The 27,680-nt window shown below is 36.2% G+C and overlaps 1 protein-coding gene across 1 annotated transcript in view; it reads right to left on the reverse strand.

The window, feature by feature from the left end:
- Window positions 1-27,680, reverse strand: part of LRPPRC (leucine rich pentatricopeptide repeat containing) — a 106,965-nt gene that overhangs the window by 55,407 nt on the left and 23,878 nt on the right. The window contains exons 6-14 of the mRNA XM_074222942.1: window positions 26,615-26,701; window positions 25,975-26,101; window positions 25,499-25,643; window positions 24,914-25,077; window positions 24,584-24,689; window positions 24,395-24,502; window positions 18,507-18,625; window positions 10,380-10,473; window positions 3,776-3,842 (exon numbers count right to left, since the gene is read on the reverse strand). Of these exons, the coding sequence (XP_074079043.1) occupies window positions 3,776-3,842; window positions 10,380-10,473; window positions 18,507-18,625; window positions 24,395-24,502; window positions 24,584-24,689; window positions 24,914-25,077; window positions 25,499-25,643; window positions 25,975-26,101; window positions 26,615-26,701 (1,017 nt within the window). The remainder of the gene's footprint in view (window positions 1-3,775; window positions 3,843-10,379; window positions 10,474-18,506; window positions 18,626-24,394; window positions 24,503-24,583; window positions 24,690-24,913; window positions 25,078-25,498; window positions 25,644-25,974; window positions 26,102-26,614; window positions 26,702-27,680) is intronic.

Raw genomic sequence — 27,680 nt, forward strand, 5'->3', positions numbered from 1 at the left:
AAAATTAGAAGAAAATGTGAAATATCTCATTGGAAAAATAACTGACTTCGAAAATAGATCCAAAAGAAATAATTTAAAAATTATTGGGCTACCTCAAAGTCACAACCAGGAAAAGAGACCAGACTACATATTTCAAGAAATAATACAGGGGCAACTAGGTGGTGTAGATAGAGTACCTGTCCCAGAGTCAGGAATACCTGAGTTCAAATCAGGCCTAAGACACTTAATTACTTAGTTGTGTGGCCTTGGGCAAGCCACTTAACCCCATTGCCTTACAAAAAAAAAAAGTTGCTGCAGTAAAGAAATACAGAAAAATTGCCCTGAGATCCTAGAAGCAGAGCGTTAAATAGAAATTGAGGGAATTCACCAGTCACCTCCTGAAAGAGATCCCAAAAGAAAAACTTCCAGGAATATTATAGCCAAATTCCAAAACTCCCAATCAAACAGAAAGTTCTAAAAGCTGCCAGAAACAAACAATTCAACTACCAAGGTTCCATGAGTCATGATAACACAGGATCTGGCAGCATCTACCTTCAAGGGTTCATAGGGATTGGAATGATATTCCAGAAGGCAAAGGATCTTGGTTTACAACCAAGAATCATCTACCCAGCAAAACTGAACATCCTCTTTCAGGGGAAAAGATGGACTTGCAATGAAACAGGGGACTTTCAAACTTTCCTATTGAAACAACCAGAGCTGAACAGAAAGTTTGATCTCCCAAGTACAGGACTCTGGTGAACCATAGAGGGGATGGAAGAGAAGGACTAACTATGCAGAATTTAATGATAGAATTGTTTGTATTCCTGCATGGGAAGATATTGATAACTCATATGAACTTTTTCATTTAAAAGAGCTGTTAGAAGGAGCATATAGACAGGGCACAGGAAAGAGTGGAATATAATGGTACATAATATAGTAAAAAGATGGAGTCAATGGATGATAAAGGAAAGTACTGGGAGGAAGGGAAAGGAGAGGAAGAAGAAGCTAAGAAATTTCACATAAGACTCAAGAAAAAGCTTTTTCAAAGGAGGGGAAAGGGGAAAGGCAAGGCAGAATGAGTGAGCCTTCATTCTCATCAGAAAAGACTCAGGAAATAACATACACACTTAATAGGGTGAGGAAATCTATCTTAAGTCTAGAGAAAAATAAGCAAGGGATGGGATAAAGGGGAATGGGGGAGGGAGGGGGGAATAGGTGATAGAAGAGAGGGAAGACTGAGGGAGAGGGTACTCAGATACAACACACTTTTGGACAGGGCCAGAATGAAAGGAGAGAACAGAATAAATGAGAGTGGGGAAGAACAGAATGGAAGTACAGCTAGTAATAGTGACTGTGGGGAAAATATTGAAGCAACTTTTCTGGTGCACTTATGATAAAGAAAGCAACTCATCCCAGACAGTCACTGGAATCTGAACCCAGACTGAAGTACATTTTTTTCCCACTCTCTCACTATTCTTGAGGTTTCTCATCTTCTTGGGTGTGTGTGTGTGTGTGTGTGTGTGTGTGTGTGTGTGTGTGTGTTTACTCTTATAACATTATTGTAGTAGTAGTAGTAGTAGTAGTAGTAGTAGTAGTAGTAGTAGTAGTAGTAGTAGTAACAACAAAAAAATAAAGTTCACTTGCAAAATTTTTTTTTTATAAGGCAATGGAGTTAAGTGGCTTGCCCAAGGCCACACAGCTAGGTACTTATTAAGTGTCTGAGGCCGGATTTGAACTCAAGTACTCCTGACTCCAGGGCCGGTGCTCTATCCACTGCGCCACCTAGCCACCCCAAAAATAAAAAAAAAATTCTTCAAACAGAATTTATGGAGGAAGAGGTAGGGAGAGATAGTGAGGAGTCCAGGAAACTGCCTGGGTGTGCCCAAGGGACTGGGGATTCTATATCCAAGAACTAGAATGAATAAATAAAGTTGAGTATAACTATATATAGGAAAGTATTTAGGCAAATATTTTGGTTATGGCAACATTGTGGCAGCACCTATATCACTGGTACAGAGATTAGGAAATGCCCTCTACAAACAGGTTGAAACCTTCCCTGAAACTCCGAGTCTTATAGACATGCCTAGAATACTAAGAAGTTAAATATCTTGCCTATGAACATGCTGTCAGGATACCTTAGAGAAAGGATGTAAATCCACATTCTTACAGACTACAAGATCAGCTCTACCATCATCACAAGATGCCATGTGGACTGGCCTCTCAAAGGTAGAATAGAGTAAATAAAGTCACAAAACCAAGAGTCTCCTTTGTCTCAAGGATCCCATCATTGGGATTTTTTTTCAACATCAAAAAGAAAATAATTTCTGCACATAAAAATACTCAAACTACTTCTTTTGTAGTTGGGGAGGAAGGAAATTTCTATTAATCAAAGAATACAAAAAGAGGCAAATCACAGCCTTTGTCCTCAAGAAGCCTACAATCTAATAGGGGAAACAATATGCAAACAAATTTATACAAATAAGCTATATCCAGACTACTGTAACAGAAGTAAGGCATTGGAATTAGGAGGAGTTAGGAAATGCTTCCAATAAAAGATGAAATTTTAAGTAGAACTTAAAGGAAGACAGGAAAGCCAGTATGTGAAACAGGGGATGGAAAACATTCAGAGTTCTAGACATGGGATGGAAAATTCCCAGAGCTGATAACCTAGGTTTTATTCTTAGAACAGTCAGGGAGACATTGGATCCAAGATTATGAGTCTGGGAGTAAGGTACAAGAAGACTATAAAGACAAAAGGGAGCCAGGTATGAATGAGGGGCTTTCAATGACAAAAAGCGCAATTCATATTTTATTGTGGAGGTGATAGGGAGCCACTGAATTTACTAAATAGGGGGATAATATGATCAGATTTATGCATGTTTCACAGGACCATATATTTAAAGCTACATAAGTCTTCAGAGATCATTTAATCCACCTTCTTCGTTTAACACCTGAGGGAATTGATCCCAATTTCATTTAAGCTTCTCAAAGGGCAGACTTCCTCCTCCTTCTTCTAGAAGAATTTAGCACAGTGTCTGACCCATATTAGGTACTTAATTACTGACTTGGGCACAGAATTCAGCTTCAAGTCCAACGCTTCTCACTTGAATTCATGGATTTCAACATACTGACTCCTATAAATCCTTTTTTGGCGTGTATGTGGGGCAACAGAGTTAAGTATCAAGTGTCTGAGAGCAGATTTGAACTCTGGCTCTCCTGTCTGCAGAGTCAGTTCTCTCTCCTCTGCATCACCTACCTGGCCCTTATTAATCTTTTAAAAAAAAAAGACCATCACTTCCTGTAAATTCTAAATTCCTGTCCTTCATAGCTGCTTACAATGGAAGGCGTAATCTTAGCCCCAGCCCAGAAGGGACTTAGCAGGAAGTCCCAATTCTTCTAGTGGTCAGATGGCTAAGGAAAGATAGATCACAGATGTCACTGAAAAATGACAAGACCAATCATGAAGGCAAAATATGGAAGGATATGCTCTTGCTCACACAAGTCATTTTCTAGCCTATGTTTAGCTAAGAATGAGGAAGAGGAGGACAGTAGAATAAAAAGGAATTATTTAAAAGGAGGAGAGAGGCATAATGGGAATATAAAACACAAAATCCACAATTAAAAGCTGCTTAACTTCTTGAATTGTTAATAATACTTAAAGAAAAGTAGTGTAAATTATATTCTGGATAGGAGTATTTGTGGCAAAAACACGCAAGGTGGAAAAATAAGTTATAAAATTGACTACTATTTGAAGTAGTTATTTAAAGATTCATAAGGACATAAGTGCTCAACTTACCTCCTAAAGCCTAAAATCAGACTTCCTCTAAAAGAACTCAAATCCATAGATGATTTAGATGAACCCACTGAAAAAAAGAAGACAATGTAATTAAATAGGACAACAAAAAGCACACTATTCTAAATTATAAATTTATTTCTAAATAGATTTATGGATGTTGATTATCGAAGTTTAGTTTCATTAAGATTAAAAAAGTATTCTGCACAATCAGTAGTCAAGAGGATACTGCTTCAATTTGTACAGCATATTCAACTGATCATATTTCATTCACACCTGTACACATATACATTTTTCAATGAAAATAGCAAAATATCTCCAAGAATTAAGTCACCAAGAATAATCAAATCAAAACCATAATTTCCTACTTCTATGGGAAATACTACATTGGACACTAGGGGAGCACTGAGCAGAGTCCCTATCTTCAAGAAGACTAAAATAGACTAAAATAGAAAATGGGGGAAAAGAAAGCACAATGAAAAATTCAAAGAAAAATTAGAAAAACAAACAACTATATTCTGAAAAGGTTTTCAATATATTGGTAATGGTTTAGGTCATTTATTGAACCCAGATCCCCTTTTGATCAATGGCACGCATTCATGATATGCAAACAAAATAGATTTAGCTCTATGCAAAGTTAATTAGAACAAACTGATCTCTCATTTCCATAAAATCACAGTTTTCATCACCTATTTTTGTACTCAAGTCATATATTGCTATTTAGCTGTTTTTAAGTGCACTCATCTTACTTTCCAAGAGTTTATATATTCTTAAACCTTTTTTCCTATTTTCTGTATTCCCTCATATTGCCAACTATTCACAAAGAACATGAGATTTTATTTTTAAATTCAATTATCTTTTATTTGCAAAAACTGCAGACCTAAGTTTTAAATTAAATTATTCCCTGACCTTACAATCAGTTCATCTTACATCTAAATGATCCTGCCTATCTTAACTGAAATATGATTGAGTAACTAGAAAAGATGGCATAACTTGAGAAAGACAAGAGGTTGATTCTGAAAAGCTATTGATAAAATGAGTATAGAAATACTGCTAACTCTAAACTCATTTTTTAATTATTAAAATTTTTAAGGAAAGTCAAGTCACTTTAACAAATCAGTTAATCAACAATACAAAAGCAAAATAGCTAATATGCCCAGAGGTTAAATTAAACTCAAGAAGTACTTATTCTGTGACTCATTGACACATGGTCCTTATATGAGCTAGATACCAGAGTTAAAAGGCAAAAACAATGTTTCATCTACCCTGTTTTTTCCTTCACAAGTATTTCAATTATTATTCAAATTCAATAGTTTAAAAGTGTTATTGGAATAGTTCTTTTCAATTCCAAAAACTGATACCTCTAAGACTAGGCAATCTCTTAATATTTGCACAATTTTAGCGGGAACTCAGATAATCTACTTTCATTTCATCATTTTCATTAAAAACACATTCTGTGGATTACAAAATATGTAATTAAAAGAATAAATCTACATTCTGGTAAATTCAAATAACAGCATGGCATACTGAATGCAATTAAAGAGATTCTGTTTGTTTAGCAGGTACCCCAAGGAGGGTGTTGCTAAGGCTCCAAAATACATCAAAATATTTACAGCGGTATTTTTTGTGGCAGCAAAAAACTAGAAGCAAAGTAGAGGACAATCGATTGGGGACTGGCTAAACAAATGATGGTACATAAAGGAAATGGGAGTATTACTGACCTGTAAAAAGAAAAGATGAATATGACTTATACCAGATTAAGGAAAAGTTTACATGAACTGATGTAAAGTAAAATAAATAGACCAAGAAAACAATATATAAGATGATTACTACAATAAAGAGAAAAATTACAAGAAAATAAAAAATTAATATTACAAAATTCCAAAGAACATATATGTTCCAAAGGAATAAGTATGAGAAGGCAGATCCCTTAACTCTTTTACAGAAGGTGGATTGAGAGGGGAGTAAAAGTTCCTCCATAGATGAAGAACATTGCCTATACTGTCACATTTCAAAAATATTTTAGTCAGTTTTGCTAATTTTTCTCTATTTCTTTTGAAAAAAGTCTTTTAAAGAATATGTAAGTTGGTGGGGCGGGCCAAGATGGCGACATGAAGGGATCGAGTCTTAGGAGCTCTCTGATAAAACTCATAGGCTAAGGACTCTAACTAAACTTTCGAGAGACAGAACCCACAAAGGGACCCAGACCCAGTGAGGCAGTTCTCCTACTCAAGGTAACCTGGAAAAGAGCAGAAAGGCTCTGCTCCCTGGGTTGGAGGGGCAGCCCGCCAGAGGGGTGGCCCGCCAGAGCCAAAGAACTTCAGCCTCCCAGGGGCAGCCCCAGGGCACTAGGAGCTGTGGCTCACAGCAGTGGGGGAGTCTCCTGAGCTGCACCCCGAGGAGCCCTGGGCACAAAGTGGGGGAACAGCAGGGGACCTCTGCCAGAGCGAGCACATGGAGCCCAGCCCTCCAGGCACACAGGGAGCAGCTTGGTTTTTCTGCAGCCCAGAGCCGGAAACAGAAGCAGGTGGAGCCGGTAAGCAGGAGCCCCCAGGACGTGAGCCCATTGAGCTGAGGGAGGGGAGTAAAGAGAAACTGCCAGCTCGGTCCTCTGCCCCTGAACAGGACTCTGGGGCTCTGACCACATTCAGATCCTGATCACAGTCTAGGCCCCCCCATAGAACAGCAGGGCCCCCCCACCTCAGCCCCATGGCAGAGGGGGCGCTTATGGTCATTAACAGACCAGGAGGGAGGACAGAGCCTCACACACTGAGACCCTTGTGGGAGTGTCCCAAAAGCTCAGGAAGCACCCCCCCAAAAAACAGGCTTAGGCTGGGAAAATGAACAAGCAAAGAAATAACAGGAAGACCATTGAGAAATATTTTGCAAATGAGCCCAAGAACAATCAAAATACTCAGTCTGAAGATGAGGAAGCACAAGCTCCTGCATCTAAAGACTCTAAGAAAAACAGAAATTGGGCTCAGGCTATGATAGAGCTCAAAAAAAGACTTTGAAAATCAAATGAGGGAGTTGGAAGAAAAACTGGGAAAAGAAAGGAGAGAGATGCAGGAAAAACATGAAAATGAAGTCAGCAGCTTAGTCAAAGAAATCCAAAAAAATGCTGAAGAAAATAGCATGCTAAAACCAGCTTAGGTCAAATGGATAAAACAGTTCAAAAAGTTATTGAGGAGAAGAATGCTTTAAAAAGCAAAATTGGCCAGATGGAAAAAGAGATAAGAAAACTCTCTGAGGAGAACAAATCCTTCAGACAAAGAATAGAATTCAGGGAGATTGATGAATTTAACAGAAATCAGAAATCAATACTTCAAAACAAAAAAATGAAAAATTAGAAGAAAATGTGAAATATCTCATTGAAAAAACAACTGATATGGAAAACAGACTTAGGAAAGATAATTTAATAATTATTGGAATACCTGAAAGTCATGATCAGGAAAAGAGCCTTGACATCATTTTCAAAGAATTACTACAGGAAAATTGCCCTGATATTCTAGAAGCAGAGGGCAAAATAGAAATGGAGAGAATCCACCAATCCCCCCGAGAAAGAGATCCCAAAAAACCAACCCCTAGGAATATTATAGCCAAGTTCTAGAACGCCCAAGTCAAAGAGAAAATATTATAAGCAGCCAGAAGGACACAGTTCAAATATCATGGAGCTGCTGTCAGGATCACACAGGACTTAGCAGCAGCTACACCGGAAGCTCATAGGGCTTGGAATATAATATACCGGAAGGCAAAAGAGCTTAGAATGCAGGCAAGAATGAACTACCCAGCAAGGCTGAATGTCCTCTTCCAGGGAAAAAGATGGACTTTCAATGAACCAGGGGAATTTCAAAGGTTCCTTTTGGAATGGCCAGAGCTAAACAGAAGGTTTGATCTTCAGATACAGGACTCAGGTGAAGCATGGAGATTGGAGGAGAGGGGGAAAATATGAGGAACTTAATGAGGATGCATGTATAGAAAAATGATACTGATAATATTCATATGAACCATCTCAGTTAATAGAGCAGGTAGAGGGAGCTTTTATAGTTGAAGCACAGGAGAAAGCTGAATTCGAAGATAAAATATGGTGTAAAAATGGAGTCAATAGAAAAAAAGGGAAATGAAATGGGAGAAAGAAAAAGGAGAGGGGGAATAGTCCAAGATATTTCACATAAGATTTTTTTTTATTACAATGAGCTATTGCAATGATATGGAAGGGGGGGGAGGCAAGGGGGAATGAGGGAACCTTTGCTCTCATCAGAGATGGCTAGGAGAGGAAATAGCAAATATACTCATGGGGTATAGGCATCTGGAGTAAGAAGGAGGGGGGAGCAGGGGGAAGGGGTGGGGATGAGAATAAAGGAGGAGAGGATGGACCACAGGGGTAGAGTGGCCAGATATAACACATTTTCTTTCTTCTTGCAAGGAGCTGGGATTGGAAGGCCTGCCCAGGACCACAGGGCCAGGTGGATTCTGGGCCTAAGGGGTGGTATGGGGGCTCAGGGCTTCTTGGCCCCAGGACTAGGGATCTGTCTGCTGCGTCACTCAGCGACCCTACAGCAGAGTCAGAGTGAAAGGAGAGAGAAAATAGAGTACATGGTAGTGGAGAAATAAGAAAGGAGGGAGTTGCAATCAGCAATGGCAACAGTGGAAAAATATGGAAAAACTTCTGTGATGGACTTATCATAAAGAATGTGATCCTCCCATGACAGAGTTGTTGGGGTTGGAACAAAGACTGAAGCACATTTTTTGTTATTATTATTTGGGGGAGGGTGCAGGGCAAGTGGGGCTGGATGGCCTGCCTGGGGCCACATAGCAGGGTGATCTTTGGGTGTCTGGGGCAGGATTTGAACTCAGGTGCTCCTGGCTCAAGGGCCAATGCTCTGTCTGCCACCCAGCCACCCCTACTATCATTACTATTTTATTTTATTTTGGGTCTTTTTTTCCCCTTCTTTTTGGTTTTTGCAGGGCAGTGGGGATCGGGTGGCTTGCATGTCACACAGCTGGGGGATGGTTGGGTTTATGAGGCTGGATATGGGCTCAGGTGCTCGTCGCTCCAGGGCTGGTGCTTTGTCCGTTGCGCCACCTGGCCATACCTACAATTATTACTATTATTTTTTTTTAATTTTAATTTTTTTTTCTCTCCCCTTTACTTTTTTCGCCCAAGCAAGTCTATCTATATTCATGGGGGAGGAGGGGTATTTTGTTTACTTGTAAACAAGAATATTTTATTAATGTAAAAAAACATTTGTACAAAATGAGAATAAAAAATAAATTAAAAAAAGAAAGAAAAAAGAATAAAAAAAGAATATATAAGTTAGAGGGAAAAGGAGACATACAGGGAAATCTAAGGGATGCAAAAGCATAATATTTCAATAAAGTTTTGTTAATAATAGTGAAGAGTGACTGTTTAGTGAAAAGACAACTACATTTGGAATTAGGAGAGGATTAAATCACACATCTTTCAATAGTTATAGCAACGTGACACCCCCACCCCCAAAGAACCTTTAAGTTCTCTGAATGTGAGTTTTTTTTCTCGGTAAAATGTTACCTGCTTCATGAAGATGTAAGGAAAGAATTTTAGAAACTTTAAAAGAACAGTAATTAGAATTATCATACTTCTAATGCCTATTTATGAATATGATTATAAGAGTAATAAAAATAATTTTAAATTAAGTTCTTGAGAATGATTTGGGAGGATATATTTTCATGTTATCAAAGAATAACTGACACATTATTAACCTGATAAGAAGTTAGTGGTTACTCAATAGCCTTCCTTAACTGATACTCAGAAAAAAACTACTCAACTGTGCCCATTTCAACCTATGTTATAGGCACATCTCTCTCCAAACATATTTTATAATCAAACAGAACAGAAAGAATTCAACTATTTTGGACAACATAAAGAACTATAACATATGCAGAAATGGAGAAATTCTACTAATACTTCATATTAAAATGAACCACTCAATGTATCTTTTTAAAAATCAAATTTCACAATACTAAATATTTATAAGAGAGAGTACTGCATTTCAAAATATTCATTATTCTGTTCAACAGTATAATGGACACTGCTTTGCAATAAAAGCTAAATTTCATGTATCGTACCAAAAAGAAAATTGCTTTGTAGGATGCAAGTTATTACTATATTTCTCATTTTATAGATTAATTTCAAGGAAGGTATGGTAAATTTAAAAAAAAATTAAGATTTTCCTACTCTTGCTTAATGAAATCACTGTTTAATAAATCATAGAATCTAACAGGATAGGTCATCCATCCTTGCTTTTAGTTCATACAAATAAATTCAAAGGGGGCACAATAAGTAGTATTACATCTATTTCTCTTAAATGAGGAAAACTAGGACTCAGAGACCTGCAGAGAACAGTACAAGATAATTGACTGAGGAACTAAGTGGTGTTACTCAAAGAGACCTAGTCTTCTAATTATTCTGTGCTCTTTTGCATAATTAATTACTTGCTCTGGCAAAGAATGAAGTACCCTATATACATTAGCATACATACAAACACACACACACACACATCTATACATATTGCCTTATAGCAATTTACAAGCTATTACATTAGTTTTGGAAAAATAGAATACTTACATATTGATAAGACACGTTCAAGGTTTCCATTTATTGCTTCATTCCTTAATTCAGCTAAAAGTAATATGTCTTCATTAACTGGACATCCATTTTCCTATGGACATGAATATTTATAAACAAATAAATCACTTTTCTTAGTTAACAAGAAAGAATATTTCACTATATAATTTCTACCTCTTCACACCAATGTATTATTCTAACACCTCAATACAGAATATACACCTTTTTTACTAGAAGGGAAATTTATTAGACCAACTCTTTACCATGTAATTGAACTAGACATTTCAACAAAAATAAGAATTCTCTCCCCAGATTCTTGTACATGGAAGCTTACTCATCATTCATTTACTCTTAAATTATATGGATGAATTCATGATAGAGGTTTTCTCTTTATGAGGGCTACTGCAGTGTTTAGAATATCTCCTTTTTATTTCTACAATAGCATATTTTATCTCCCATTAAAGATCCAATATAAACCTTGTGTAATAATAGCATTCAACAAATCTTAATAAATTCTACTGCTGAAGGACAAAAATAATATAAAAATACTGAATAATTAATTTACTCAATGATTTGAATTGTCCAATATTTCACTGAACTTTTAAATACAGGATCTCCTAAGGCAAAGAAAAATAAATTGCGTTAACCAGATCCAATGTCATATGCCCCATGAGGTTTAGGACCTAATCCCTAAGCCACCCCTGTTCTCCACCTCATCAATACTCAAACTTGTCCCTCACATTTTATCAACTTTGTTCTAGATTTTTTTTAATGTACTTATGTAACACATTAAATCTGTAGACTTTTAAATTTATACTCTACTATATTGAAAACTCAATGTGAGCTGGAGCCATGGTTTCACAAATCTTGGTTCCTCTTTGGATTGTATATACTGATAACATATATTTAATGTACAGCACATGGATGTATTCTAACATACTTTCCCTCATGTACTTTATTCCTGCTTCCAATCCATTAATTTCCCATCTATCCTACTACTGCCCACCACTACTTATATGGTTCTCTCAATAACTAACCTCTCTTCCTCTGAGCCTAGTGTTATTCATTTCTATGGCCCAGTCAAAATCCTAGTAACCATTGTCTTACAGATCTCCAGATCACTCTTCTTTTCTCAATGAGTTTAGTACATGGATCTTTTCTCCAAAACTCCAGGCCTCATACTAGGAGATATCAATATACACACTAACTCTCCCTCAAATAGTTTAAACCACTCAGTTCAACTGACTCACTTCTCCTGACCTACTTCTCTACCTCACCTTAGCCCCACACAAAGATGTTTCTATCTCCTGATCTTGCCATCACCCACAAATTTACTACCTCCATGCTTAAGAATTCTGAAATCTCCTTATCAGACCATACTCTTAAGGATTTCTAACCTCTTCCTCTGCCCTTCCTTACCAAACATTAGCTGGCTATACCTTATCAAGCCTCAGCCTTGAGATCACTCCCACTATCCACTAAGAACTAAGGTAGAGTAAATCACATAACCATTCTAACTGGACCCACTATGCAGTTGGGCCCTCATTGCTGCCAGGCAATACTACCCTCCCTCCCTTATCTACACTACTCTAGTTTCCATAAGAGTTCTTCCAAAGCTTTTCATTCAACCTTAAATCTTCTGTGAATCTACCTCTTCCCATCAGTTAAACTGCCTTCCCCCGCCTTTTCTTTATTCTATCACTCACATAAACTTCTGCCACTACTATCTACTTGACTGCCTTATAAGACAAGCTAGTTATACTCCTTAATAAGACTCTTTTCTCTGCCAGAACAATCCCATTCCTCCCCATCTCCTCTGACAAACTGACCCCTTCTGCCATCTCCATTATTTTCATTTTCTCCTTATCTAATAGCTCCTTCCAGCTTCTTCTATGTATGTTCTTATCTCCTCCATTCTCACTAATCCCTGCTAACTACCCCTTTCATCTCTGCTATCAACCTATATCTATTCTAGCCTTTATGGCTAAATTCCTCAGAAAGGACATCTACAATAGGTATTAACTCTTTCTCTCCTTTTAAGTTCAACTCTTGACAATCTGGCTTCTGAACTCATACTTCCAAGGAAACAGCTATCTTCAAAGATATCAAGGATCCCTTAATTACCAACCTCAATGGCCTTTCTCAATCTTTATTTTCCTCTATCTCTCTAAAGCTTCTGGCACAGCTATTGATCACCCTTTCTTCCTATTGTTTTCTTTTTCAGATTTTTGGGACAACATTCCCTCCTGGTTCTCCTCCTGCCAATCTGACCACTCCTTTTCACACTGCTGTATCCTCATTCCAATTATGTCTTTCTAAATGCCCATTAAAGCTTGTCCTGGGCCCTTTTGTCTTCTCCCTTATGTACTCCCTCACTAGGTGATGGACTTAATCACCATCTCTATGCTAATGAGGTTAAGGGAGAATAACTCATCTAATGTAAAGTATTTTGATGTGCAACAGGTCACCCAAGCCTCCCTGGTGGTTCCAAGAAGGAAGAAGTATGTGTATTGGCCACACCCTGGTAAAACCTTCTTGTTAGTTGGTCTAAACAGGCTGAAGGTAACTGTAAGGCCTCAAACCTACCTGACAGTGAATTAGGGGGGTGTCTATCATAAGCATATAAAGATTTCCCTCTAGGTGGAAAGGGTGAATGTGAACAATTTGCCCCAGCAGTTATGAAGGCGGCTGAAGCAGGTGCTATGGAGGGTTTAGAGTTGACTAAAGTTCAAAGATTCCAAGGTCATTCACTGAAACCTGGGCCACTGCCTGTTATTTCAACTTTTGTATTGTCATTGGACTTGAGGACTTTAGAAGAGAGTGAAGCCTAAGACTGCACATATCTGCCTCAATTAAAAAGAACTGTGCTGTCATTGGACCTCTTCAAAAAATAACTGCACTGATATTCTTGAAATCTACCTTCCTACTCTAATCTCTCTCTGCTGACCTCTTATATTTCCAACTGTCTTTCATACATCTTGAACTGAATGTCCAAGATGCCTTTAATTCAACAGTCCAAAACTGAATTCATTATTTCTCTTCCAAAGTCCCCCTATCTCACCTTCAACCCCCCCCCCCAGCAGAGAGCATCTTCTAATAAACTGACTCTAGGTTTCATTCTCAATTTCTCACACTCCCTTTCAAATCCCACCTTACCCAATCTGATGCCAAAACATTTCAATTTTATATCTGCAGCATCTCCTGAAATATGCCAGCTTCTCTCCTTTAATACTACCACTATCCTGGGTACAGGATACTACATGATGGCTTCAAGAGTCTCCTCACTCCAATTCATCCTCCAATCAATCATCAAAGTGATTTTCCTAAAACACTAACCCTGTCACCAGCACCCCCAACTCAAAGTCTGCTACTCCCTTCTACCTCCAAGATTAAAAAAAAATCCTCTGATTGTTCAAAACCCAGACCTAACATACCTTTACCGATTTCTTGCACCTTATACTTTTAGCCACACAGTGCCACTAGCCTCCTAACTTCCACAAATAGGACACTATATCTCACAGCTCAGGGCATTTTCTTTGCCTGTCTCCCATGCTGTGAAATGCCTTCCCCTCATCTGCTAATGATTAACTTCCTTGGCTGCCTTTAAATTACAACTAAAGTGTCATTTTCTACAGGATGTCTTTCCCAACCCCTCTTAAGTACCCTTCCTCTTTTTAATTATTTCCTTTTCATCTTGTATATAGTTTATTTCTATCTATTAATGTGGACAAACCCTTATACCTTCACCTTTGATTCTATTCTCTTGAACAGACTGCCTCCCCTCTCATTCTCATTCTTCTTTCCCTATCTACCAATTTCTTCCAATCTTCTTTCAAAAGTCCTATCTCGGAGAAGCTAAGTGACGTAGTGGATACAGCACTGGCCCTGGGGTCAGAAGATCCTGAGTTCAAATCCATCCTCAGACACTTAATAAATTACCTAGCTGTGTGGCCTTGGGCAAGCCACTTAACCCCATTTGTCTTGCAAAAAAAAAAAACCTTAAAAAAAAAGTCCTATCTCGGAGGGGCAGAGTCAAGATGGCAGTGACAAGAGAGGATCATCTCACAAACTAAGGACTCTAACTAAATTTTCAAGAGACAACCTAGAGGGACCCAGTGAGGCAGTTCTCCTACTCAAGGTAACCTGGAAAAGAGCAAAAATGCTCTGCTCCCCAGGGTTGGAGGGGCGGCCTGCAGGAGGGGTGGTCGGCCAGAGCCAAAGAACTTCTAGAGGCAGCCCCAGGGCGCTGGGAGCTGTGGAGGAGTGTCCTGACCTACACCCCAGGGAGCACCAGGCACAACTTGGGGAAACAGCAGGGGGACCTCTGCCAGAGTCAGCACATGAAGCCCAGTCCTCAGGGCACATAGCCAAGGCAGTCCAGATCCAGGAAACAGAAGCAGGTAAGCAGGAGCCCCCAGGGTACAAGCCCATTGAGCTGAGGGAGGGGAGTGAAGAGAGAGCTCAGTCCTCTGTCCCTGGAGCAGGACGCTGGGGTTCTGACCACAGATCCTGATCACAGTCTAGGCCCCCCCCACAGAACAGCATGGGCCCCCACTTCAGCCCCGTGGCAGAGGGGGGCACTTAAGTTCATTCACAGACCTGGAGGAAAGACAGAGCCTCACACACTGAGATCCTTGTGGGGGTATCCCACTAATACTCAGAAGCTCAGGAAGCACCCCAAAACCAGGCTCAGGCTGGGAAAATGAGCAAGCAGAGAAAAAATAGGAACACTATTTGAGAAATATTTTGCCTGTGAGCCCAAGAAGGATCAAAACACTCAGTCTGAAGATGAGGAAGCACAAGCTCCTGCATCTAAAGACTCCAAGAAAAACAGAAACTGGGCTCAGGCTGTGACAGAGCTCAAAAAAGACTTTGAAAATCAAATAGAAGAAAAACTGGGAAAAGAAATGAGAGAGATGCAGGAAAAACATGACAATGAAGTCAGCAACTTAGTCAAGGAAATCCAAAACAATGCTGAAGAAAATAAAAATAGCATGCTAAAAACCAGCTTAGGTCAAATGGATAGAACAGTTCAAAAAGTTATTGAGGAGAACAATGCTTTAAAAAAGCAGAATTGGCCAGATGGAAAAAGATATAAGAAAGCTCTCTGAGGAAAACAAATCCTTCAGACAAAGAATAGAACTCAGGGAGATTGCTGAATTTATGAGGAATCAGGACTCAATAGTTCAAAACCAAAAGAATGAAAAATTAGAAGAAAATGTAAAACATCTCATTGAAAAAACAACTGATATGGAAAACAGATTTAGAAAGATAATATAAAAATTATTGGAATACCTGAAAGTCATGATCAGGAAAAGAGCCTTGACATCATTTTCAAAGAATTATTACAGGAAAACTGCCCTGATATTCTAGAAGCAGAGGGCAAAATAGAAATGGAGAGAATCCACTGATCTCCCGGAGAGATCCAAAAAAACCAACCCCCAGGAATATTACAGCCAAGTTCCAGAATTCCCAAGTCAAAGAGAAAATATTACAAGCAGCCAGAAGGACACAATTCAAATACCATAGAGCTGTATCTATTAGTGTGATCCTTGTCTTCTCCCATCAGGCTGTTTGGAACATGGGGTCAGGGCCTGTCTCCTGTAACTTCTTATATCCCAGTGCTTGATGCAAGGACTAGCTCACAGTAGGTGCTTAATCAACACAGACTGGTTGGCTGACAGTATGACCATGCTAATATTTCTGATTCTAGATAGATCTAACAGTACCTTCCACTGCTGAAAAAGTTGTGGTGGTTTCCTACTACCTATTCAGTCAAGTTTCAACTACAGGTCCTCCACAATCAGGAATGCCACTCGCAGTCTGCTATTACACTATTTGCCTCTACATGAAGCCAAACTCTCTGACTTACTATCTCCAGAACAAACACTGTGCTTTTGGTTTAAACTATTCATGTACTTACTTATCACTTAGTTATTTGTGTTACATTCATGTCTTATCTCTTCTAATAAAGTTCAGAGCCAGAGGCAGGACATATAAATCTTTTCATTATATCCAGTCCTCAATGCAGCACTTTATACCCACTAGGCAATAAAAACTAATTTGTTATTACTGAAGGAACCAAGTACTTATTGGGGACATGTGCTTCCACTGCACTAGGTGAATAAACACAAGCTATACAAGTTTTTCTTTACCAGTGGTCATAACTGTGCTTCAGAAGGATATGATTTTTTATAAGTTTAATACAAGAGTCAATGAAATGTAATAAGCTAATACCTGAATGACTGATAGCAGTTTGAATGAAATTTAGGGTACAGAGACAAATGCAACATTCCTTGATAAAGAACACAGAGGAATCAACTCAATTCTATCACACTGTTGGCCCTAAGATTTACTGTACTATCACATCATGAAGAATTTTCTAAGAAAAAGTAGATTTTTAACTAGTACATGGAAGGTGTTCATTGAATGCTGATCACACCTGAGTCACTGACTTCAGCTTAGTACCTCAACTGCGTCAAGCTCTCCAGAAGAGACAAAGTTTCTAAAAGGCACTCTCTCTGATGCACTAAGAGAATGTCCAAGGCAGGAAAAGAACATGACAAATGCACAAATCAAAAATACATAAGATAGGAATAAAATAGGCTGTTTAAGTCATGCAGGATGAAGTCTTTGTGCTGGGACTTAAAGGGTATGAACACAAATAGCATAAGGAAAACCAGAATGGAGAGAAGATGATTAAGGGAGGAGATACAACATGAGCAATGGCACAGAGGTAGAAAACAGAGTAGGTACAGGAAATACTAAGGAGGAGATGCTGGCTGAAGAATATGAGGTGAAGTGACTTAAAACAAAGCTGATAAATTCATATTAGAAAACCTAGGAAGAAATTTTCTTTTATACTTTTCTGATGGACAAGGAAAAGGTCAAGGTCTAATAAAGAAGAGATTATACAAAATAGACAATTTTTTATCAAAATTTGATCCAATTTTTGCACAAACAAGACCAATACTGCTACAATTAGAAGGGAAATAATTAACTGGGGGAAAATCTGATAAAAGTTCTGATTTCTAAGGAAATGGTTTCAAAGAAGTAGAACAAAATTTTAAGAATTAAGAGGCTTTCCCTAATAGATAAATTGTCAAAATATATAGTGGAAAAAAATTCAAGCTAATAACAGTCATATGAACTGAAGCAAAGTAAATAGACTAGGAACAATTTTTAAACAACAACACTGTTAAAACAAATAACCTGGAAAGACTTACAATTCTAATCAATGCAATGACCAAACATAATTTCAAGGGACCTATGGTGAAGCATGCTACCCAGAGAAGCAATGGACTTAAGCAGATTAAGAAGACATGCATTTCTGGATAAAGAAAATTGAGTATTTGTTTTGTTTAACCATAGTTATTTGTTTTTACTTTTCTTTTTTTTCCTAAAAAGTTGGAAAGAAAAAGAATGCTTAAATGGGGGGGGGGGGGGGAATGAAGTAACAAAGGTCAGGAGAATAACAATGGGGGAGGGGTGAGAAAAAGGATAAGAGATGAAAACTGAGGAAAAATGCTCATCACAGGAATCTTGCCTTTATAATACAATTAAAGTCAATATTCATAATTAAGTCAATAATTTAAAAAGTTTTTTATACATCATAAAGGTTGAGAAGCAGCATACCCGTGAAGTCAGGAAACCTGGTTCAAATTCTGCCAGACACCCTATCTTTGTGGCCTTAAGTCACACAGCCATTTTGTGGTTTGATTTACTCTATAAATCTCCAATTGTGAGAGAAGATGTCCAGCTGTGTGGAATCCCAAGTGATCCCTTATACCAATGAAAGCTTAATTCAAGCCCTTCCACAACTCTTATGAAATGACATGGTAGCAACTACCTTCTAAATCATTTTTTTCCTGAAGGAATATAGGATGGACTAGGACAATGATCTAGTTTCAAACTCAAGTATTTAGATCTATACATCAAAGTGTATTTTTTTTTATTTAAGGCAATGGGTTTAAGAGGGACTTGCCCAAGGTCAAACAGCTAGACAATTATTTAATGTCTGAGGCTATATTTGAACTCAGGTCCTCCTGATCCCAAGGCTGGTGCTCTATCCACTGTGCCACCTAGCTGCCCCCCATACATCAAAATTTAAAGCCATATTTAACTCACCTGCAGAACAGCACGTACAGATGGTATACTATCAAAAGAGGGAAAGATGTAATTCCCATATGTTTCAGCATCAGGATTTACACCCAATTCATGCATTTTTTTGACAATTTCAGTTATACCTAAAAATGAACAACACAGAAGCAAAGTATAGTGACAAAGCAAGCATAATTTTTTTAAAAAAAGTTTAATTTTCCTTTTAAAAACTATTTGTTTAAATCATCACAATAATTTTTTAAAAGATAAAGATTGGTAACATCCTGAAAAAGAAAGAAGGTTGGAGTAAAAGGAAAATTAAGACTACCAAGGTAGGAAAAAAAAAATAAAGCCTTCCTTCATTTCTCACTATCAATACTACTGGGTGCTCCTGAACTAAAGGAAGCAGGGAATGGGACAAATCCCAGGCATCTCAGTCATCACCTTTTCAACTACAAAACACACTTATGACTGAAATACATTCAAATAAAGGTACCACTTAGGAAGTTTCAGAAAAACAAGAATCCTTCATGTGCTGCTTTTCAGGATTCACATGTCCCACATGTTCAAGTAAGCAAAACTGCATTCCAAAAGGGGATGTGCAGTAAAATAAAGAGTGTCTCAAGCTTAGTCAAATCTGTGAGACAGGGTTGGATAGTAGACTCATCAAAATAATGGGAGTTTCCTTCATTATGTCCAACAGGAAGCAAATGTCTAAATAGGATTATCATGAACAATGTGAGAAAAACTACTTGTTTCCAACTTTTCATTTCTTCAGTTTTAAAACACCAGAAGAGAATATAAGCATTTTGCATTTTAATCCAAAGACATTATTTCACTGCATTTAAATCTGGTCCTGTTTGTCCTACTTTTTAAATAATTAGATGACTTTTTTCTTGTTAACTGATGTCTTTTTAAATAAGATATAGATATATATTTATATATAAAGATATACACATACAAACATATATAAACACACACACACACACACACACACACACACACACACGGCTCATTTCATTTCAATTTTTCTGAACAAAATTTATCTTCTAATTGCATGAAACTACCCTGTACCAGAACTGTCCAAAACTAGTCAGGTATAACAAGTTTATTTTTCAACGTAACAATGAATTGGCAAGTATTTTGATCACTATATATGTATAAAATAGTTTCTCAGCAATAATAAAAAGATTCAGGTTAGTAGAACACCTCTAACCCTAAATCACTGCAGTGGAAAAACAAAGAGAATATTGATTGTTCTAATTTTAGGAGACCTATAGTTATTCTGTCTTGCATAACCCATGAATAATTTAGCACAACTTAGTTCTTTGTTACAAATTTTGATTTTATTTGGGGTGGCTAGGTGACACAGTAACTAGAGCACCTGCCCTGGAGCTAGGAGGACCTGAGTTCAAATTCAATTAATTACCTAGCTGTGTGACCTTGAGCAAGTCCCAAGGTCAACCCATGGCCTTGTCAAAAAAAATTACTTTATTTGAACTTTTCTTAAGATCTCAAAATAATTCAGAAACTATCAATGTCTCTTGTATATAGAAATTTAACTTGTAAATAATAAAATTTATATTCCTAGATACTACTGGATACTTTCAAATTTAAAACACTAACAGAAATGAATTAACTGTTGAAAATGATGAGCTATCAAATTTAGTAAGAGAAAATAAGATGAAAAAGAGTCCAAAAATATAAAAACAAAAAATAGGAATGACAACAAAAAGCAACTGCTAGAAGTAGCTATCACCTACATCTAAGTCTTTTGTAGCCATCTGTTTCTGACACAATGAATAGCCAAGGAACATAGTATGGCAAATGAACTAGTCTACCTATAAACTCTCAATAACAAAAAACAATTGAAAGCATTTATTTACTAAAAAATCAAAGCTTAAAGCACATTCTCACCTAAAATCTGCAGTAAAATATACTTCCTGCTATTTCTGAAATAAGAAAAAAGAAGCCTTTAGTAAAATTAAAACCTAAATATACTTTTTTATATTAGTCATGTGATCTCAACATCTTCATTTTAATAACTTACAGTTGCTCTCCTACTTTACAACATTGCATGTATTTAGCAGTATGGGGCAAACCAAAACTATCTCGTTTTAAAGACTTACTGAAAGTGATTCAAAGTAGATGTGTTGTCTACAAAATATTTTTGATTTAAGCAAATTTTGAAAAAAGGTATGATCTGTCCAACTAAGATTTTACATGTAATGAATTTACCTAACTTAAATCTCAGATGAATCGAATACTGTTCTTTTGATCTCATTCTCACTTTTCTTCATGAAATTAAGAAAAATTGATCCCAGGACAAGAAACTGTTCCATTATTCTTTTTTTTTTAACAAGGCAATGGGGTTAAGGTCCCATTAATTGCCCAAGGTCAGACAGCTAGGTAATTACATATTAAGTGTCTGAATCCACATCTGAACTCAGGTCTTCCTGACTCCAGAGTCAGGGCTCTTTTCTACTGCGCCACCTAGCTGCTCCTGGTCCCATTATCCTTGCAAATTTAATGTCCTAAAGATTAGTGCAAAGGTAGATGAAATAATTTTTGTATTCACAGAGATATGAGCATATCCTCTGTTGACTAACTGAAAGCACCTTTAATACAATTTCATGAGCAGACTTGATAACTGATTATGTGCACATCCAGTTCATATTGGTCATTCTCTGCTCTCTCCTATTTGGAAAGCTTTCCTTCCCACCAGTGCCAACCCCTCCCCCCGCCCCATGCAGCAGTAAGTATGAATAATATTAAAAGCACTGTTTGGGGTTTCTTTTTTTAGATTTTTGCAAGGCAATGGGGTTAAGTGCCTTGACCAAGGCCACACAACTAGGTAATTATTAAGTGTCTGAGGCCGAATTTGAACTCACGAACTCCTGACTCCAGGGCTGGTGCTCTATCCACTATGCCACCTAGCTGCCCCAAAAGCACTGTTCTTAAGACTGAAGATTTATAACATCCATGCCATCATTGGCAACAAGATGGTTAGATATTACTATGGTTCCAGTACAGTTACTGGTTAAGTTCGTCAAGATATTTTTAGGATGTAGATTTTTTTTTTAAGTTCACAAAAGACTGAACTTCTGATGTATAATACTATCAGGTCATTTATTGCTAGGTGCTCTATTTTTACAGCCTGAAGTAATATGTTGCAGAGTTTCTAATCATTTCCTTGCATTCATCTACACTGATTGTTAAGTCTCAACTCCTTAAAGATAATCCTTTTGTAATTTATGGTGGCAACAACTTGGTCCTAAAATTGCAATCATCATCATTAGACACTGTTCTTCACTTTCTGTAAAGGTCAATTACCTAGGTTTCACAAGAAATCTGTATCTTCAAGTGTGTAAAAATTCTTTACAGCATTAAGTGCTCACCATTCATTTTCATCTTACAATTTCATCATGCATCCTGACCCTAAATTAGTTTGGTTGTTTTTAGTTTCTATCCATTTTCAAAAATTTGATAGATATTTAGAGTTCTGAACAGTGAAATGAGCTAGATTTGTATTTGTGTTACAGAGGACAAAACTATTAAGAAAAATCACTATGACCTGCCTGAAGTAGGAGGTTAAAAAGCAAAGGCTCTTTCAAATTTGCTTAAATTAGTTTCACTTGAATTTGTGTGGTTAGTTTCTTGGCAACCTTGAGATATTTTATTTGGTCATTAAAAGTTACTTCTCAATAATCTAGTTTTTGTAGTTTTCTACTCAGATCTATGTACTTTTCCCTCAAAGTTGAATCTCACTTCATTACTTTTGTTTGTGTGTGACTGTGTAAATGCATATGCACAGAATGTTTAATATAACAAAGAACTGCAACACTTATTTGCCTTATCTCCAAGAATAATCTATTTACGATATTAGTTAAGTTGAATTTTCTCTTTAACAGTAAAGAAGATTATAAATAAATCTTGTCATTGGAATAATTAAATAAATGCAAAATACAGACACAGACACATACACACTCACACAGATAAACATCTAAAGAGAGAAAGCTACAGTTCTAAAGACTGACATGATTGAGAATCATGAATTACTGGCTAGGGGCAGGGTAAGGATAGGGGGCAGGAGTATGGGGTGTGCTTACAAATGGGAAGAGAAGATACTCTTGAAGCTAGACCATACTGAAAAGTAAAAAGAGTATTACTTGTTTTTAGTTTCTATCCATTTCCAGAAATCCGATAGATATTTAGAGTTCAAATATTCATCCTATTCAAGTTAGCAAAGTCACACTTTTCTCATGTGTTAAATAAAGTACCTGAATTAGATGATTTCTGGAGTCCCTTCCAATTATGATTCTATGGGTTTTTTTACCCTAGACAGGGGAGTTAAGGAGATATGGGTTCAAATTTTGCCTTTAACATTTATAGCTGTGGGATCACAGGCAAGCTACTTAATCTCACCAAACCTAGTAAATATCCTCAAGAGTTTAGTTTTCCACTGAAGAATGAGTTCTCCACTCCACTCCAAGAGTTAAGTTCTTCATTAAAAAATAAACATGTTTGTTGCCAAGGACAATCTTTGATTTAAAATTTTAGATTTAGTTGGGCCTGTCATTGGAATCTAAAATCTCTTTTGAGGAATATAAGCATAAACTACAAATGAAGAAAAGTGAACTCAAGTAAGTCCCTGAACATATTTATTCATTGATCTACCTAAGGTGAATTTAGTAACCTATCTCTGATTTAAGCACAAGTGTTGTTCAAGAAAGCAGACTTATTATAACTAATCATCTAACCATTCAACAACAGTTATTTAAATATATTTTAGGATTTAATAATCATAAAAAGCAAAAATATTTAGAAGTTGTTTTTAAAAGATCAAATCAGAGAATTATCTCCTGTATTAACAGGACCGAAAGTTTTCAGAGAATGATACTAACTTTTTGTTTCATAAACATGAGGTTATAGGTGACCTTGGAGTTTTAGAACTAGAAGATATGCAAAGAGTTAATAAAATTGCATATTGTTTTCACAAAGATCTTTCTAAAAAGGATTTAGAGACTTTTATAGTCAGAAACAATTAGGGAATACTTGTTTCAGCATTTCTTCTAAACCCGAATACAACTGTATATTTAAAATAAAATTGCAATACGAACAGACTGCTAAAAGCACTTTTTTTGTGTTTGTGCGTTTTGTTTGTCACCCAATGTCACACTAACAACTCTGCATCTCATTCTAGAGCACATTATACTGTGAGATAAGAGGGAAAAGACCATTTTTTGTTTCCCCAAGGGGAAAGTACTTCTGTTAAAAGCATCTTTTTATGAGACTACTCTTTCTGAATTACCAATAACGCAAACCAAAGAATTAGACACTGTACTCTAAAATTTAATATTTGTTCCATTCTTATTCATAGCCCATAGACATCCCATGTGTAACAACGAAAAGTGTGCTAAATGCTCAAACGTACTTAAGGACCCGAAAGACTCCATTTCTGTCCTTCAATCAGCCTGCTGTCAGGTCACGATCACTCATCTGGCAATAGGAGTTTCCCTGCCTTTTCTATTACTCTAACTAAGCTCAAATTTAGCTCATCAGTTAAAAGGAAAAAAAAAATGTTTCACAAAGAAAACTATTAAGCTTCTCAGTTGTTTTGGCGAAAACTAAACTTGGGATGTGGCTTTACCTTTGAATGCATCTATAAATATTTAATTTTAGATAGACTGTAAAAAGCAAGAATCAAAAGACTCCATGTTAAAAGTTAATAATGTATAGTATTTTATCATGTTTTCACTATGAATCTGAATTCAAAAATTAAAGATTAATAAGATAAATGAAATTTAAAACCACAATATTCAATTTTTTTAATTGAGGAAAATCTGTATAAATGTTCCAAAGAATTTTTTTCTACTCTGAACAGTGATAATCTTTCAAAATGGAATCCAGCTCACCTTGAATATTTTTCGTCTTTTGATGTCCAGTTAACAATGGCCAAAAATAGTGTGGTCTGATAGGAGCTTTCTGTTCCTTCATTGTCTTCATGAGATCAATTGCCAAAGCTAGAAAAGGACAGGAAACATTAAAAGGACTATTTCAGGATAAGACTTACCACATTTGCTTTCAATTTAAGGATGGAATACCTGTTTTCTTTGCTTTCAGAGCACAGAATAATGTGAACTGAAAAGGGGCATCATGCAGCTTCTCTTCTTTTAACTTTTCACAAAATTCTTCCAACTTGTTGAAGGGCTAAAAGGAAATAAATCGTTTGTCAGCTTTCTCTCATCTTCTACAAATATCCCAACATTTCTTTAAAACAGTGTGAAGAAAAAAGTCTGCATGTGCAATATCACACTATCACAATATCAATATCACAAAGTCCTTAGATCTTCAATTTTCTTAAAGTCTATATTTTTCCTCTATAATTCTGTTCTAAATAGTGAGTTTCAGAAAGTAAAAAAAGAACTGAATACCGTATTCATGGTGACACAATGCTGTAAAAAGAAATTGCCAAAGTTTATGCTTGAACCATTTTCTTGTGCATTCGCAATGAGTGATTTTGGACAGGACACTAAAATTTGCATTGCTATATCTTCCAGTCTTTCCGTCACTAAGCTCAGACAGAGGTTCATCACATCTAGAAAATAAACGCAGATAATATACTTGCTATGCATGAAATAAGATTATATTTCAGCTACTATTCAACTCATTCCTATTTTGAATCATATTCTCACATTCAAGAGCAATTTGAAGCACTGGAAAACTGATTATCATCCAGAAAACATAACTCAAAGATACAAATAACATCTTTTAAAACTGCTTTTAGAATTCAAAGGAAAACATCTTTAAATTAAAACATCCACTTAACAAAACTTATCTGCATAAAAGTACATTTAAAATTGAGCGATTTTTATGTGCTAGATGCAAAGAACTTCTAGATTCCTATCCCATTACCTATAATTTAGATTTAGATTCTTTTAGGAAAATGTTTACCCCATGACATTAAACGATAAGGTTCAGATATTATCAACTAAAAATATATTTTTTAAAAAATTAACCTGGAATAAATCTTCTTTCATATTTCATGCGTTCCAAAATTTCAGAGACATACTGAGGATATCCAGCCTTGCTGAAGCTAAAGACAATTTGCATTAAATCTCTGTCCATAAGGTAGTTATCAGTCTTGTCCATCATTTCCAAAGTCTGTAGAAAATTCCAAAATGACAAAAGTTAAGTCATTCATTTGTTTTTAAATTCAAAACAGGTTTCTTTACCAACACTAAAATAATTAGTATTTCTAAAACTAAAAATTGTACTTGTTACATTAATAATATATTTAATTTCGGGAATATAGCATTAACTGTTAAAATAACATTAAGCTGCTAAGTAATACACATTAGATAATGTTTCAATGGTAAAAACAGAGATTAAATTCCACTTCAACTTTCTTGTCTGATTAGAGAATCAATTTAAGGTTAGATATGTTTAAAAATAAAATCTCTTCAATGTACAATTTATACTCCATAAATCATACCTGTTTAACATGATCAATGTCACCTTTCTCAGCATATGCATTCAATAATGCTAAATAAGTATCTGGACCAGGCTCAATTCCTGCTTCTCTCATCACTGAAAGAATATTTTCTGCATTCTGCATATCCCTGCAAATTATTTGAAAGATTTTAAAAAATCATTCTTACTTAAACAAGTTTGCTTTTATTAATCTAAAATTGTTTTATGCTCCAAGATAAAAAAAAATAAGAGTTTCAAAATAACTTTTATGTATCACTATAATGTTGTAAAGTTTCAATGCACACAATCACAGTCTTAGGTTTTTGAAATTATTTTAATAAACTTTTACAAATCAGAAATAATTAACTAAGACTGATATAAATTACTCTTGGAACCAAATTAAACTTTTTTGAGAATAAAATCACCATTAAGTTACTTTTTCAACATTTTCAGGAATAAACCCATTAATTACCTTACATGGATAAACTGGCTAAGTCTCCAAAACATGAAATAGAAATTCTAGATTAAGCCTAATTTAATGAAAGTAGGCCAAGTGTAATAAAAATGATGTATGCATTCTTTCTCATATGAAATTCAGATGAAGAGTCATGGTTTAGGAATTTTAGGTCAATGAACAGTTAAAATAGCTTATTTCATATTACCCAGTTCTTGCATGTCCTGTTATAAGGGCACTGAATACTATTTCTGTAACTGGAAGATCCTTTGTCTTCATAAATCCAAGAATTTTACTGAAAAGATAAAAGAAATGTTAATCGAAAAATTACAATACAATACAATAATGGTGACCTTTGTAGGATTAATCCTAAAAAATCTTCTTAAATAATAATATAAAAATATTTCCAAAGTGATTATCTATTTTACTAATCTAATTTACTAGTCAACAGTACAGGACCAATATAGTGAAAACTGAGGATTAGGCAAAGGGTTTTATTCCAACTCCCTTCATTCTACAGATGCCTAGGGAAGTAAAATGACCAGCCACTGTTCCAAGAAGTAATTGGACTCAGAGGCAAGACTTATACCCACAGCCTCAGAATACAAAGTCACTTTTATTTGACAGATGCACTACTGATAATCATAACTTTACATTCTTGAGCAAAGAGCAAGAGGCAAAACCAGGAAGCAAAATAAACACAGCAATGGAAATAAAAAGAATAGAAACTGAACAGTAAAAGCATCCTGAAAAACGAGAAAAGTTGAGAAAGCAAAAATTGAGAGGCAAAAGCCTAAGTGCTGAATGTATAGTTATCAGAAGGAGCAATGTGCTGGTATGTTTTTTGTGCTACTTTTTTTTAATCACAAAAGATGGATTTCTGGATCCCAGTGTAGGATGGATATAATTGGAAAGAAATATAACAACTAAAAAAGGATATCAATAATTTTTTTAATACAACTGGCTTGCATGGGATGACACTAAAAAAGTATAGTCCAAGGACAAATGGAATCTTCCTAATAGCTAAGATTTCTTCCTAAATAACAAATTACAGGGGCTCATAGACAAATGGGTAATTCAAACACCAGTCTCAAAAACGAATATGCAACTTTGGTCAAAAAATCTCTTAAGAGAATAATATTTAGTGTAGGGATTATATCCTCTGCCATGCAAACCAAAGATCTTTGGGCTTGCTTTACAATTCAAACTGAAGAGTTTTAATAGTAATTTTATGTGATCCTCCTCCCCAAAAATACTCTATCACATAAATGAAT

Source organism: Macrotis lagotis, chromosome 1 (assembly GCF_037893015.1).
Source record: "Macrotis lagotis isolate mMagLag1 chromosome 1, bilby.v1.9.chrom.fasta, whole genome shotgun sequence".
NCBI classification, from domain to species: Eukaryota; Metazoa; Chordata; class Mammalia; order Peramelemorphia; family Peramelidae; genus Macrotis; species Macrotis lagotis.